At 50.5% G+C, this 14135-nt stretch overlaps 6 protein-coding genes across 6 annotated transcripts; 3 read left to right on the top strand and 3 right to left on the bottom strand.

The window, feature by feature from the left end:
• Positions 1 to 76: 76 nt before the first annotated feature.
• On the bottom strand, positions 77 to 439 carry PMZ80_004698 (uncharacterized protein; the record flags this gene model as incomplete). The annotated part of the gene is made up of 1 exon (XM_064873122.1): positions 77 to 439. One exon carries the CDS (start codon positions 437 to 439, stop codon positions 77 to 79), a length of 363 nt encoding a protein of 120 aa, XP_064731780.1.
• A 653-nt stretch (positions 440 to 1092) lies between these two features.
• Positions 1093 to 2306, top strand: PMZ80_004699 (uncharacterized protein; the record flags this gene model as incomplete). Its single annotated transcript, XM_064873123.1, has 2 exons — positions 1093 to 1099; positions 1135 to 2306. The coding sequence occupies 2 exons, from the start codon at positions 1093 to 1095 to the stop codon at positions 2304 to 2306; spliced, it is 1179 nt and encodes a 392-aa protein (XP_064731781.1).
• A 2293-nt stretch (positions 2307 to 4599) lies between these two features.
• PMZ80_004700 (uncharacterized protein) lies at positions 4600 to 5109 on the top strand (the record flags this gene model as incomplete). Its single annotated transcript, XM_064873124.1, has 1 exon — positions 4600 to 5109. One exon carries the CDS (start codon positions 4600 to 4602, stop codon positions 5107 to 5109), a length of 510 nt encoding a protein of 169 aa, XP_064731782.1.
• A 1275-nt stretch (positions 5110 to 6384) lies between these two features.
• On the bottom strand, positions 6385 to 7224 carry MRPL25 (54S ribosomal protein L25, mitochondrial; the record flags this gene model as incomplete). The annotated part of the gene is made up of 1 exon (XM_064873125.1): positions 6385 to 7224. The coding sequence occupies one exon, from the start codon at positions 7222 to 7224 to the stop codon at positions 6385 to 6387; it is 840 nt and encodes a 279-aa protein (XP_064731783.1).
• A 450-nt stretch (positions 7225 to 7674) lies between these two features.
• PMZ80_004702 (uncharacterized protein) lies at positions 7675 to 9716 on the top strand (the record flags this gene model as incomplete). The annotated part of the gene is made up of 3 exons (XM_064873126.1): positions 7675 to 7731; positions 7782 to 8101; positions 8420 to 9716. The coding sequence occupies 3 exons, from the start codon at positions 7675 to 7677 to the stop codon at positions 9714 to 9716; spliced, it is 1674 nt and encodes a 557-aa protein (XP_064731784.1).
• Positions 9717 to 10720: 1004 nt separating this feature from the next.
• Positions 10721 to 13830, bottom strand: PMZ80_004703 (uncharacterized protein; the record flags this gene model as incomplete). The annotated part of the gene is made up of 2 exons (XM_064873127.1): positions 10721 to 12716; positions 12773 to 13830. The coding sequence occupies 2 exons, from the start codon at positions 13828 to 13830 to the stop codon at positions 10721 to 10723; spliced, it is 3054 nt and encodes a 1017-aa protein (XP_064731785.1).
• Between the last annotated feature and the right edge of the window lie 305 nt (positions 13831 to 14135).

Here is a 14135-nt window from a genome sequence, read left to right on the forward strand (position 1 = left end):
GTAAAGGTTTGTGGCTCAGGACTATCACCCCGGAGTCTGTCCATTTTTCACACGATGTTGCTTCTAGTACCGCTCTTCAATCATGGACATAACCCATCGCCGTTCTCCACCACTTCAAAAGTCCTTTGCCTTCCATCGCAGCTGCAAACTCCTTGACGGTAGCAACTTCCTCCAGAACGCCCTCTTCCGTGGCAGGTACGACCTCTCGCGCCGCACCATTAACATGAGCAATGAGCTGATAATCTTTATACCTCAAGCCATGGACAGTATTCACCCAGCTTTGTGTGTCCTTTTCGATCCCACTCTCCACATACATTAATCCAGGTGCACCGCCAGATCTCAACAAGGCATAGCAGTTGAACTTCTTGGTTGCTGCTTTCAGTGTTGCTACCTTCTTCCGAGATGTGATGTGGTGAGTGCGAATCAGAGCATGGTACATCACCGTCTACAGCTGATCCTTACGAGTGGCTGGTGAGAACCAGTGCCACGCACGAAAGCGAGACTTCCTTGATGAGATGACTCGTGCTGTGATGACTTACTGACTCCCAGGAGTCTCGATCTAGCGAATGTGAAATCAGCGGGAAGTTCGATCCAGATCGCAAATCGGCGCCCGGTCCAATAAAATGCCGGATATTCGCCTCGAAGTTCTCGTAAAAGATCCAGTCATGCTGTAGCAGTCATGACAACCTCATCACCCAGGTACTTCAAGCCGCAAACTTTGCGGACTCACCAACGCTTCCAAACAGCTTCCAACACGTTCATGACTCAGCCATCATCGACGAAGTCGAGATGCTCAACCTCCAAAAGTACTTCCGGTACCCCAAACGGACATATCCTTTCTCCATACCTCCACGCGAGGACCACACTGTCGTACCTCGGCACGTGTTCCGTGCTGACCTGTAAGATGCAAGATCTGAAATCTTTCGGCTGCATGAAGCGGCGCTAAGAGTAGGCCCTGGGCCGGACAAGACTCATACAGTTTGCAGAAATATCATTCATGAAAATGAGAAATGTGCCACAGAGTTCTCATCCCCACCGGGCTATTACAATACGGCTTCGACCAGCACTATGCTTCTTGACGCTGTATCGACCATGACAAGTCCTTGCTAACAAGCGAACAACATCTTGACTTAGGTATCATATCGTCGCTGAGCAAATCACTTCGGTCAAATTGCAACATCATCATGTCAGAGAAAAAGACATCAACCCACGTCGGGCATGACGTTCCCTCCTCAGAAGATGGAAAAGAGACTATCCACGATACCACTTCGGCGCCATTAGAGACGATACCGTCCCAAGTCGCCAGTGAAGTTGCCCCCACCGAGATCAAGGATGGCGGCATCAAGGCTTGGCTGTCGGTGCTTGGATGCTTTTTCTTATGGTTCAATCTATGGGGATATACCTTCGCCTTTGGCACCTTCCAGAATTTCTATGAGCAAAAGTACTTGACCGGGACTAGCTCCTCCTCCATTGCATGGATTGGCAGCATTCAGTCGTTTCTCCTGATCATCTCTGGACTATGGACGGGTCCAATCTTCGACTGGGGATACTATATGTATCTAATATATTTCGGGTCGACTCTGAGTACCATCGGAGCATTCATGCTATCATTGTCGACGCAGTACTGGCAGATCTTCCTAACGCAAGGTCTATGCATAGGTTTCGGCTGCGGCATGCTTTTTGTCCCAAGTATGGCATTGGTCAGTCGCTCCTTCGTAAAACGGAGATCGATCGCAGTGGGAGTGACCACGTGTGGCGCCCCAATCGGCGGGATTCTTTATACAGTTCTGTTCGAGGCGTGTCTGCCCAAATACGGCTTTGCTTGGACAGCTAGAATTCTGGGGTTCTTTATGCTGGGCTCTTACATTGTCGCAATACCACTCCTGATCCTTGGTTCCGAGACCACAAAATCCCTCTCTTCTGGTCAAAAGCGCAAACTATTCGACAAGGGTGCATTGAAGGATCTTCCATTCTGGTCTTATGTTGGTGTTACGTTCACAACATTCATGGCTTACCTGGTGCCATACTTTTACATGCCTTCCTATGCACAGTCTGTGCTAGGCGTGTCTCGGTCAAAAGCATCATATACTCTGATCGCATCTCAGGCTGCTTCAGTTCCCGGCCGTCTGCTTGCTGCTGTCGTCGCAAATTATTGTGGGGTCATGTCTGCGTGGACGGGCTGCGCATTGATTTCGGGCATTGTATGTTTCGCGTGGATTGGGGTGCACAATTATTCTGGGTTCGTGACATTCTGCGCATTCTATGGTAAGCACAAAACAGATTGGACACCAACATCTAAAAGCTAACACAGTGCAGGTGCTTTTTCTGGACCACTAGTGCCTCTTCCTCCAAGCATCTTTCCCGTAGTTTGTTCAGACCCGAAAGTGCTTGGAACCAGACTGGGAATGGCTCAGAGTGTGTCCAGTATCGCGAACCTATTGGGGCCTCCAATTGCCGGGGCGATTCTACGAGCTGCAAACTCGGATAGCACGCACTTCATCGGTGTGCAGCTGTTCACTGGGTTGCTCATGGCACTTGGTGCTGTTCAATGTTTAGGTCTCTGGCGACTGCTCATGTCGAAGAGAGGAGCAAGGTTCTGGGTGTGATCAGTCCCAAGCACATTTCTCATGCGCGGCACAACCTGAGCACGAAACGTGCTCTCGCCAATACTGTGGCTGCATGCCAACGGTTTTGTGGTTCTACTACGTTCTCTCTCCATATCCCATGTTTGACCTGTGGCTGCGCGTTCCTTAGGTTCACGGGCGCGGCTGTTGCAACAGCACTCGGCCAACTTACATAAAAATGGACTCGTGTGGTACGAGAATGAAACAATCACGTCAGCGGCTTATGTTATAGCCGAATTGGGCTTCGTTGGGAGCTGCTCAAGCCTGCTTTTCCCCCTCTCTTCAAGCTCGGCTCATGCAAGCAAGGAAAATAATCCGGGGAAACTTTGGGGCAGTGCAAGCTCAAGTGGGCTTGGACGAAGCCTAGAACTCCTCTCAACAAAAGTTGGCGAGGCGGTGTGGATCCAAACTGGAACATCTAGTTAGGTGTCATCGTCAGGCTTTCTCACAGCCTGTGAAGCACTTTTTAGGCGTAGTAAGGCCTGAACTACAGGCGCGACAAAACCTTCTCGAAATGAAGGGTAGCTCCTTGGGCGAACTGCTAGAATCGTTCCGGTTCGAATGATTCCTAACACCACCTCGATTGGCATAAAAAGCACTTGAGACTTCGATCATCGGGCATGAAAAACGTTGAAGTATGTAAGGTTGGTTAATCTCCTGTAGATCACAACTTTATCTTTGTGACCTAGCTGAATGAAGCAGGTATTCTGGCGGAACAGAAAATCCGGACGCGCGTCTCTTTCGACATTTACAGTCAAATCCTGGAACTTTAGTTACTTTGCCACCAAAATCGGATATGCAGCACTTGATCCGGTGGAATCTAGCCAGTACTCCCCTTTGACCCTAGTTATACGCCACTTTTCTTCTGCCTCAGGTATGAAGCAGCTCTTCGAGCCAGCCGGAGCCGCAAGATACGGCGGAGCGGCCTAAAAGCAGGAGCTCGGTAGAGAGTGTGAATGGCTCTCACCCTTGTGTTTTGTGGCAAAGTAACTAAAGTTCCAGGATTTGACTGTAAGAAGTTGAGCGAGGTTGTATTTGTTGTACGTTGTTGCACGGCCATCGCGGATGATCAAAGCTGATGTTGCTCGAGATCTGTGCGATGAGACACAACGTCCATCGATAGACGCTGGTGACGCTTGAGGTCATAACGGGGTTTCTGGAATGCGACGGATTCATCAATCCGCTAGCAATCAGCCGCTTATTGTTGCTTAAGGCCATTCTTTCCAGCGGATTTCGATTCCCGCGATTCATCTCCGTCAGGCATTCACTAGCGTGACATAATAAAGAGGCATTCAGGCTACTATCGAGGCAGGAAATCCAGTCCGGGTAAGGATCGCGATTGGTACAGCAACATCATTGGCTGGGAGAATTCGCAGAATGCCTGGTTGTGCTTGGCTAAATAGTCTGTGCCTGCGATGACAGAATAGGCTCTAGGCTAATGGAGCTGGGCAAACCCCACTTGCCATGAGCCCTCCCAGAGCCGAGCACTTTTCTGCCAGGTCCAACTTCCCTTCACTTCACGTTATTGGTTCGAAACCATCTTCCGCCGACTCCATGATTGCCATCGCGATGCTTTGGCTTACTGCCGCTGATCGCTTGCGTGTGGTCAGTAGCGATTACGGAAAGGTTAACCGCGAGCTGTGACTTGCCCGTTGGAATGTGATGCAACACCAGGATCTGGCACTCACGAGTACCATGATCGGGACATAATTCCTGATGGAAGTCTTTTCGCAGCCATTGGCGCACCAAGCGATAGGTCTGTTCAATATGCGGCTGATTCAAAACACCTCACAGCCTCCCTAACTCGCTCTTTTCATTCTTCCTATTCTTCTATCACCAGATACTCGGACCACTCAACATATATTCACCCACAAGGGTACCTCAGCTTGACATTCACGCATGATTCGTAATTACACATCTCATCCTCAACACCCAGTCCAAGTAAATCCAGATTGAACCTGAACATCCACCTACAATGGTCAGAATGATGGAATTCCCAGACACCCAAATCACCAAAGACGCAGACAAAGCAAACTACCAGAACTATCTAGCCTGGCAAGCCCGCACAGCCGAACGAAAAAGATCAGCTCAAACACAGTTCAACATGTATCAATCCAAACATATTGAACGGATGTGCTTACAACAACAATTCAAGAACGAGATCGTCCGAGAACTCGATTCAAACAAGGACGCAATTGAGCGCAGGCTTAACATGGCATGCGACTGTGATCACTGCTATCGATCGAAGGGCAGAAGCAACTCGGATGCTTCCTCCACTACTTCTGCATCGAGTAGTCCAACAAGGAGCAGGAGCAGTATCAGCTCGGATGACCTGAATACCAGGTCTTCGAGAAGCCCGTTAGGCACTACAGTTCGAGGGTCTACGAGCCCGAGCTCAAAGAACAGTCTTGTTGCTAGCCAGCCACCTACGAGTCGGCATCACCAGAGGAGCTCAAGACAGCCTTCACCTGAGCAGCTTCTTTAGATTCACGACTACATCTATTAGAAAAACACCTACGACGCGAGCCACTGAAGCAGCAGCCGTTCCTGGCGTGCGACGTCCCATTCGATCACCGTTATCACTTTCACGGCACGGGTCGTCAGGCGAGCAACGACCTTTATGGGATGCTCTCTGCTCACCACTACCTCGACTATCATGTCATGCACGACAAAGCTCAACTACAACACACAAAACCTTGACTCGGGTCGAGGAACATCAAACCTCTACTACTTGTACATTACATCTCGTGGCACTCAACTCACCAATGCCACCTTCACGAATTTCTTACGACTCATGGTTCTACGATCATGGCGATGACGAATCTTGTACAATATTGGAGGAATAGCTTCGTGTTACTACAGAGCATGGAGTTCAATGAAGGAAAGGGAGTTCTACCAATTTACGCTGCGTGAGGGGCAGTGCAGATGTACATAATACGTATGAATCTTAATATCAAGATCTCACACTCAATTTCAATTGCTAAAACCCTGGCCTGCCGATCTGTTTGCTTTTATCATTCTTTAATGTTGAGTCTTGGTATCTTAGTACAAATACCATGGCTTCCTCTGTGATTTGAGTAGACGTCCGATTTTCACATGATTCCATACCCGACTGACCCTTCTGTAATCCCTAAGGGACTGCCTCTTTCAACGCATCGATCTCGTCTCAAATTCACGTATGTTAGACTTGTGTCTTCGAGACGAAATGTTATGCTATTGCTGACCTTGGCTCTGTGGCTTCCGCATCCCTGTAGCCTGAAGTGAACGATCGTACTAGATTTCTGGCCTCCTCGGTGTAACCTGGAGGCTGTTGGGTTGGTGAGTTGGCCTCACTGTAGGAATCGTACGACTCATTGTTCTTCTCAAGAGCATATTCACTGTCGGGATCGTCGGGTGACACGTCTGTGCCATCATTGCGTTGGGCATCGGCTTCTGCGCCTCCTGATCATTGCAATGCCAAAGACGACGCTGCATTTGACTTCTCATACTGATCTCACGCCGCGATCATTCATAAGTTTCGGCGTCTTGCATTGACCATTATAGGGTTGAGGAATCTGTACATCTTATACATTCACATACACCTCCGCTTTTATACACAAATACCCACGATGCTGTTTCCGTCGCTATGACCATAGGCAGGCAGGCACAAATTTAACGCACCCATAGAACCACAACACACAGATCACACATATAAACCTCTATCAAAGCCAAGCTCCCACATCTCAGATGCCAAAGATATCTACCTCCTATCTCAAGCCATCTATTTCGGATACTTCTTCCACCCCCTCCCATTCCCCCTCATCCTCCACTCCCTTATCAACTCAGGCATCTTCTCCATCGCCGCAATCCTCTTCTGCAGCGTAACGCCCATCCCCCTCTCCCACTTATGACCCTTAACCTTCTGTCCGAATCCAGTTCCCTTAACACGCGGTCCTAGTGTCGTCCTTGCACCACCATCAACATCATCTGTAATCGGTGTCCCACGCTCGAGTAGTCTAGTCTCCTTGAACGAGGAGGCTTTCCGCGAGGGAGGAAGAAGTGGCTCGACGCCGTAGTGACGTGCTAGCTTGAAGAGTTCGGCTTGGCGGCGGAGGGAGATGATTGCGCCGCGCCAGCGGCCGGTGGCGGGGTTGCGGTAGGGCAGGAAGGGGTTGGGTGGGGTGTCGGTGGGTGCGAAGATTGGTTGGGAGGTTTCGGGGTCAAGGAGGGGGGAGGTGGTGGTTGGTGTTGAGAACTGGGCGGAGGGGGAGGTTGGTGTTGCGTCTGGGGGTATTGAGTCGAGGTTGGTTTGGGATATGGTTTCTGATATTGGGACTGTTGGGGTTGAGGCTGAGGTCGAGGTTGGGTCTATGGCGGGAGCTGTTGGTGCTGTTGAGGTTGATATTGTGTCTGGTGCGGTTGTTGCTGTGGTGGTTGAGGCTGGGATCACGGTTGGTGCTGCGCCCGTCTTTTTGTTTCCTTCTCTGGCGATCTTTTGTGATATTGTTGGTATTGTTGCGCCTGTGAAGTGCATGCCGTAGAGTCGTGGAGGGTATTTCGCGAAGAAAGTAACGAGTCGAGGGGGAAGGTTGAGCGCAGTAGACTCGGCCATGGCCGCCATGACGAAGGTGTTGATCGGGCAAGGGTTTAAGCAATGAGGTTCCACGGTGTTCGTCGTGCTGCGCTCTCTACTGGACGAGGTGTTGGATACCAGATGAAGCTGTTGCGGATGGTGCTACTCGATGATCCTCCATGGCTCGAAACATTTCGTTTCAAGAGAAGGCTGGAGTCGCCCTGACGAGGCTCCGCATCCAGACGTCCGAGTCGCGATTGTGAGGGCAAGTTTGCCGATCGCAGTTGCGCCGGGTCGCTCTTGCAGTAGTAGTGACACTCGAACCTGCACATTACCACGCTTCAGCCTATGTGACCGGTAGTATAATAGCGCAATATATCGTACTCGCTATTGATCACATAACCACCGTCGAAGAGTAGTCGTATGACAGCGACCATCTGAGTCGAATCCTTACACGAAGACAAACATTTTTACATTGCTTCGAAGAATCACATCCATATGGACGCTTATGGCGACGAGGACAGTGTCGAGCTGAAGAAGCTTCTGGTAGAAGTCGTGAGTCGCACAGATTTGACATGAGATCTGCATACTAAAACCTCCGATAGGAGGACGACCCAGACAACTTCGAAACATGGGAGAAACTCGTCAGATGCGGCGAGGGCCTTGAGGGCGGCATCAACAGGAACTCGAGTTCACAGGCCATCACTTCTGTGCGCAATGTCTACGACCGCTTCCTTGCCAAGTTTCCTCTCTTCTTTGGATACTGGAAGAAATATGCAGACCTCGAGTTCTCCATAGCCGGCACTGAGGCTGCAGAACTGGTCTACGAGCGAGGCGTGTCTAGCATCACGAACTCGGTCGATCTGTGGACCAACTACTGTTCTTTCAAGACCGAGACCAGTCATGACCCCGACGTTATTCGAGAGTGAGTATAGCCCAGAACGATGCCCAACTTATACACAGAGCAAGCACACACAACCAGTACGGGATGACTACAGTCAGAAATGAGTGGTGAGGTCGTCCAAACCCAAATCGTGCTCCTGTCTCATAACTTACTGTCAGGCGCGTTCAACGTTTATGATGCTAAGCACAAAAACACACTATATTGATTTGGTCGAGCTTACTATTCCACGAAATTGAGGTGGACTGAAGTTTTGCGCGAGATGATTATTCATGTTTGCACACCCTCATATCCACCCTGTCCTTTCCTGTATGATGAGTCTTGCTGACACATACTCCACAGGCTCTTCGAACGAGGCGCGACATGTGTAGGTCTGGACTTTCTAGCTCACCCTTTCTGGGACAAATACATCGAGTTCGAGGAGCGCATGGAACAGCATGATAGGATCTTCGCTGTCTTGGATCGTGTGATTCACATTCCAATGCATCAGTACGCCAGGTACTTCGAGAAGTATAGAACCATGGCACAAAGTCGACCTCTTACCGCCATCGTCTCTACTGGTCTCCTCACTAAACTTCAAATGGATCTAGAGAATGAAGGTGCCGGCTACAAAGCTGGTCGAAGCCAAATGGAGTTCGAACGAGATCTGCGTGCCCGGATCGATCAACACCACCTCCAATTCTTTCACCAGACACAAGCAGAGACCACGAAGCGGTGGCAGTACGAGTCAGAGATTAAGCGTCCCTACTTTCACGTCACCGATCTCGATGAGAGTCAAGTTGTCAATTGGCGGAAGTATCTCGATTTCGAAGAGTCAGAAGGCGATTTCGCCCGCATTCAATTTCTCTACGAGCGCTGTCTCGTGACATGCGCTCAACACGAAGAGTTCTGGCTGAGATATGCCCGCTGGATGTCAGCCCAGCCTAACAAGCAGGAAGAAGTCAGAAACATCTACCAGCGTGCTTCATGCTTCTATGTACCCATCGCACTGCCAGCCGTGCGTCTGCAATATGCATATTTCGAAGAAATGCAAGGCCGAGTCAGTGTCGCCAAGGACATTCACGAAGCGATTCTCTTGCAGCTGTCCGGCCACGTCGAGACGATAGTATCGTGGGCCAACACATGCAGACGCCACGACGGCCTCGACGCCGCAATCGCAGTCTACAAGTCCCAACTCGACTCACCTCACGTCGAAAACTCAACCAAAGCGGCCGTAGTCGCAGAATGGGCACGCCTCACCTGGCGCACCAAAGGCTCAACAGACGAAGCCCGCCAGATCTTCAAGAAGCATCAGTCGCACTACCTCGATAGTCCGACCTTCTGGACGAGTTTCTTGCGTTTCGAGATCGATCAGCCTGCTACACCCGACACGGAGAAGGCCCACCACGACCACATGAAGAAGGTCGTCGACGATGTGCTGCATAAGACGAAGTTGGCGACGAATGTGGTACAGGAGCTGGTAACGATGTACATGAGCTACCTGCTTGAGAGGGGTACTAAGGATGCAGCGAAGGAGTATATGGAGATGGATCAGGAGATTAATGGGCCGGTGAGTGTACAGAAGGTGCTTAAGGGGAAGAGCGCGGAGGTGCATAGTATGGGGAAGGGTGCGGGATTGGTCAATGGGAGGGGACGGTAGTCGCTCGTCCGAGCTGCACAAATAATGTATCCGATTGGCGCTTCTAGTACAGCAATCATCAGGTATCGAAATGTTGTAGGTAGGAGTCTACAGCTGAGATGTGATCTTGGTCTCAATCAGGCGCATGCAGTTTGAATGCCGTGGTGCCCCCCTCACAACCGATCGTGCCTTCTCTGTCGCGACAAAGTACGTACGCCGCAGTTCCTATGGGCGTCTCCGCAAGTCGCATCTACAGTGGTACTTACTTTGCCTCGTGGTCGTCGTCAAGGTCTGGTTAGACTCATCCACCCGTGGACATGCGACCTAATGCTGTCAAATATCCTCAGCGTATCTCACCTCACTGTCTAGCTTTCATACATGCTGCCGCTTGGACACGGAATCTTCGGCCATATCCGTATGCTTTATCTCTTCTGTTCGGATCAGTGAAGTTTGGGGCAACTGATCGCACGAATTTGCTGTGGATTTGAAAACTAGCATGATCCAGAGTGTAGCAGTTTCTACATGCCAAGCACACTATACACAGTATGTGCTTTTGACATCAGGCGCTGGCAACACCTACTCACCGCTGTGGTTGCACCGTCGGGCTGCATATCGAAGAGCAGTTTCACCACACACAGAAACTGGTGGGAAATCTAGGCGCAAACTGCCAGGACGCTTGAACGGGTCGCGTATGTTGTAGGCTTGGATTCCAGCTCGAAGAGGAGCGGTCTGTGCCTTAGTTCACGTATGCAAGTGCCATGTGGGTTCAGTATATGTGACTTGCAAGAATGGATGCCTGGACGCCGGTCGTGGATGCGCATGTGGCTTTTGTCTAGCACGCGATGATGTGTTTTGTGCCGATGATTGGTGTCAGGGGAACCCGCTCATGTTTTGAGAGCGTCTGGTCATGCTCTCTGAGCTGGGCGTTATACGGCAGTGGTAGATCCATTGAAGAGTAACTCAGCTTCTGTCATGACGGGGCCGGTAGCGCTCTCGTAGTCCATATGTATGGATGGCTGATCAGGTTAAAAGCAAGAAACGCAGAAGAGCGATTCTTCTGGCCTGAGATTGTGTCGGACGCGATCAGCCTCGATTCTTTGTCCCTTGTCCTCTTCCAGCATGTTCAATATCTGTTCGCAGATAAGTTGTGCTATTGGATGTTTCGTATCGACCCCTGGAAGCTGTACAGTAAGCCATAATCGAACCTTCACCAGATTGCTCCTGAAAGCATGGCCAAGTTCAGCTGACGGATTGAAGCGGAAATTGCGGAATTGTAGAAGAGAGCGCTCCTGACGAACAGTAAACATTTCTGAGAAGACACAGCCAAGTGCGAACACATCCGCTGCTCGGCCCCATGGACGATGCTCGGGAGACCAATAGACTGGGGTACCATGTTCGAGATAACCAGTGGCAGTGCTCTCCTCAAGCTCCGAGAAGCCCTTCTCATTAACGAAGTCCATGAGATAGACTTTGCGACCTTTTATTAGGATGTTGGACGGCTTGATATCACCGTGCTTGATGGCCTCTCTGTGTACATATGCTAACGCAGAAATCAAGCAACCGAACCAGAGGTCGAGGAGCCTCACGTCCTTCCTTGGATAGTCCTGGTTGACACATCGCTCCAAGAATAGGCGCAAGTCACAATCGGCAACCGGTAACATGATAATGCTCCGAGCTGTACCATCTTTGAACATAAAGTTGACAGTTGCTATATGGTTGTGACGGAGTTTCGACAATGCCTTGGCTTGATTTCGGATGCGCTGTTCCAGCAGCTTTGGATCGAATCCTGGATTTGGTGTGAATGTCTTCCTTGCATAGATCGTACCTGTGTTTCTCTCTCTGACGCAGTCTGTAGCTCCATATGGGCCCTTGCCTAATACTCTGAGGTGCTCGAAACGTTCATCGTCTGGTCTGTCGACTCGGTCCGGCGGATGGCAGGGCACCGCCAGACCACGAATCTCAAAGTCACGCATCTTCGTCAGTGCGGCCAAGGCGGCCTCATACGACGCAAAGTAGAGCCAACAAGACCTCTGCCCAGACGCGTCAGGTGACAAGATTGTGATGTCTAATGGTTCGATGAGCTCGGTGACCGCCTTACAGATATGCTTGTTGGTGCAGATGCTCTCTGGTACGGCGAACGTCAGGCGAGCGTTGGCAGGCGTACTGATCCTTGCTTCAGCATTAGCTCGGAAAGTCTCGTGAACCTTTTCTTCAAAATGCTGAGAGGCGTGATCGTTGTGGACCCTTTCCTTCGTTTCCAGAGTACGGCGCACCTTGTCCCATCCTCCTGGCCTGTCAAACGAGTCCGGAGGCTGTACTTGCGATTCTGCAAAGGCTGTCCATACTGTGGCCCTGTCCTCATCGTCCTCGAAGAACATATTGGGAACCTGATCGTCTGCCTGCGCGGCTTGGAGATCTTTGTGCAAACGAACCACATGCGTGCTGGCTCGACCCAACTCGTCGGTCTCTCGAGGTAATCGAAGCAAGTCTTCGGCCACAAGACGTTCCTCGAAGGACTTGTCGTGGTCGGGATCCGACCCTTCATTGACCGCCGCAGATTGCTGTGATGAAGTGTGATCAGGGTATGGAGGAACGGAGAGAAGCGCGATCTCGTACATGTGGCTTTCTATATGACGGCTCAGAATCTTGGATACTGCTTTGTCATCTGCTGCCGAGATGAATTGCGGTTGTCCTAGACTTCCGTCGGCCTGTATATCACCAGCATCCCTGCCACATAGCGGGCAATCATCAAAGATGCTTGGCAGGGCTCTCATGCCACGCTTCAACAACAACTTTCTCTGAGCTTTGGATAAGTGTAACGCATGATCTGATTCAAGATGCTCGTTCAGTTTCTCCGCCGTGCGGAATACCAAGTGTCTGTGCGTTGTGGTCATGCAACACCGCTCCGTCCGATGCTCCTGCATGTGTTTGTACCATTCGTCGCCAGTTTTGTAGAGCACGTCAGGCTTGCTGCATCGGAACAAGCATACAAATGGGTCAATATCAGCCAAAACATGCTTCCTGCTCAGACAGTCAGCAGAGCTTCTTCGACACAATTGGCACATTGTTGAACATACTTCCATCGATCTCCTTGCGCTTCTGCCTTGTCGAGCGCCAAGCCACAAATGTAGCAGTCGAATTCCAAAGCATTGGCCGTCAGCTTGGGTGGTGGTGGGACATCGAGTCTGCTCCTCTGGTGTATAACGGATTTGCTAGATTTGGGTCTAGGCGGCGCAGGCTCGATCTGAGGAAACTTGACTAGGTTCGGCACCACGGAAGGAACAGTATCTGACAAAACCCGACTGGCAGCCTCACCAGGTGGGATGGTTTCGACAGGGATTTCATCATGATGTGCAGTTTTGGCAAGGACTTGTGGTGTAATATCTGCGCTCTGGAAAGGTAGCTGTCGGAATTTCGCAGCCACGTTGCCACGAAGCTTTTGGTTGTGAATGGATTTGTGAATCAAAGCTTTTCGTCTAATGACCGCTGCTTGCTTGAGGCGGTCCAGAAGATACTGTGGCACTGTACATGGTTCGTCCTTTGAACCAGATTGGAAGTTATGTCGCAAATAGAAGTCAGTGTAATTTTCGAAATCGTCAAGCAAAGCCTGATACTCCGGTCCTAGTTTCGAGACGTAATCGTTGTTGAAGACTTTCTCGTTTGCACTGAGGCTCGTAGGTCGCCTAACAAGGGACAAGATCGAGAACAGCTGGCCAATAATACGACGTATGCGGCGCAGCACACGGACTGTTCGAACTGTGTTTGCAGAGAAACCTTCCAGGTGTCGTTGACTACTACTATTCGACGATAGCGAACTTTCTGAGGATGGAGGATATTGCTCATTGCTCGCCTCGAGTCCGTGCTGCATTTGAAAGCGTTCGAGAAGCCGTGCTATTCTCGACAACAATTTGATCACGATAAGCTTTAGTTCTTCATCACTGCTCAACCGGTCGTCGGCTGAAGCAGGTGATCTGGCATACACTCCAATAGTGCCAGCCCAGATCTTGAGGCGATCAAGCTCGAACCGAAGCAACCTGAACGTCTCTGGATCTAAGAATGGAAGACACTGCTGGTAGACTGCGATACACGTGTCACACGTGTCTCGGATCGTCGCAGTCTCGTTGAAAGATTCCATTGTATTCGCTCTGTGCTGTGCCCAGGTGGTTGGATCTCTGTGAGTCAATACGCGTGCATCCGCCTGACCATCCGGCAATGCCTCGACTCCTGCTTTCTTGATACCTTCAGAGAACGAAAGGCCCAACCACGTAGGTGTTCCCCGGCTTCGCAAGCTACAAAGGCTGGGCCGACTCAGGGATGTTGGCTGTAACTCTATCTGCTATGCTGCAAATCGAGGTAACACGAAGTGTCCAGCCTGTAAGACGTACCTGATGCGGGGTCTATATCAGGGCACGTCAGCCTTGTATCTGAAAATGCAACATC

The sequence above is a fragment of the Knufia obscura genome, assembly GCF_036327395.1.
Source record: "Knufia obscura strain CCFEE 5817 isolate CBS 148926 chromosome Unknown scaffold_4, whole genome shotgun sequence".
NCBI classification, from domain to species: Eukaryota; Fungi; Ascomycota; class Eurotiomycetes; order Chaetothyriales; family Trichomeriaceae; genus Knufia; species Knufia obscura.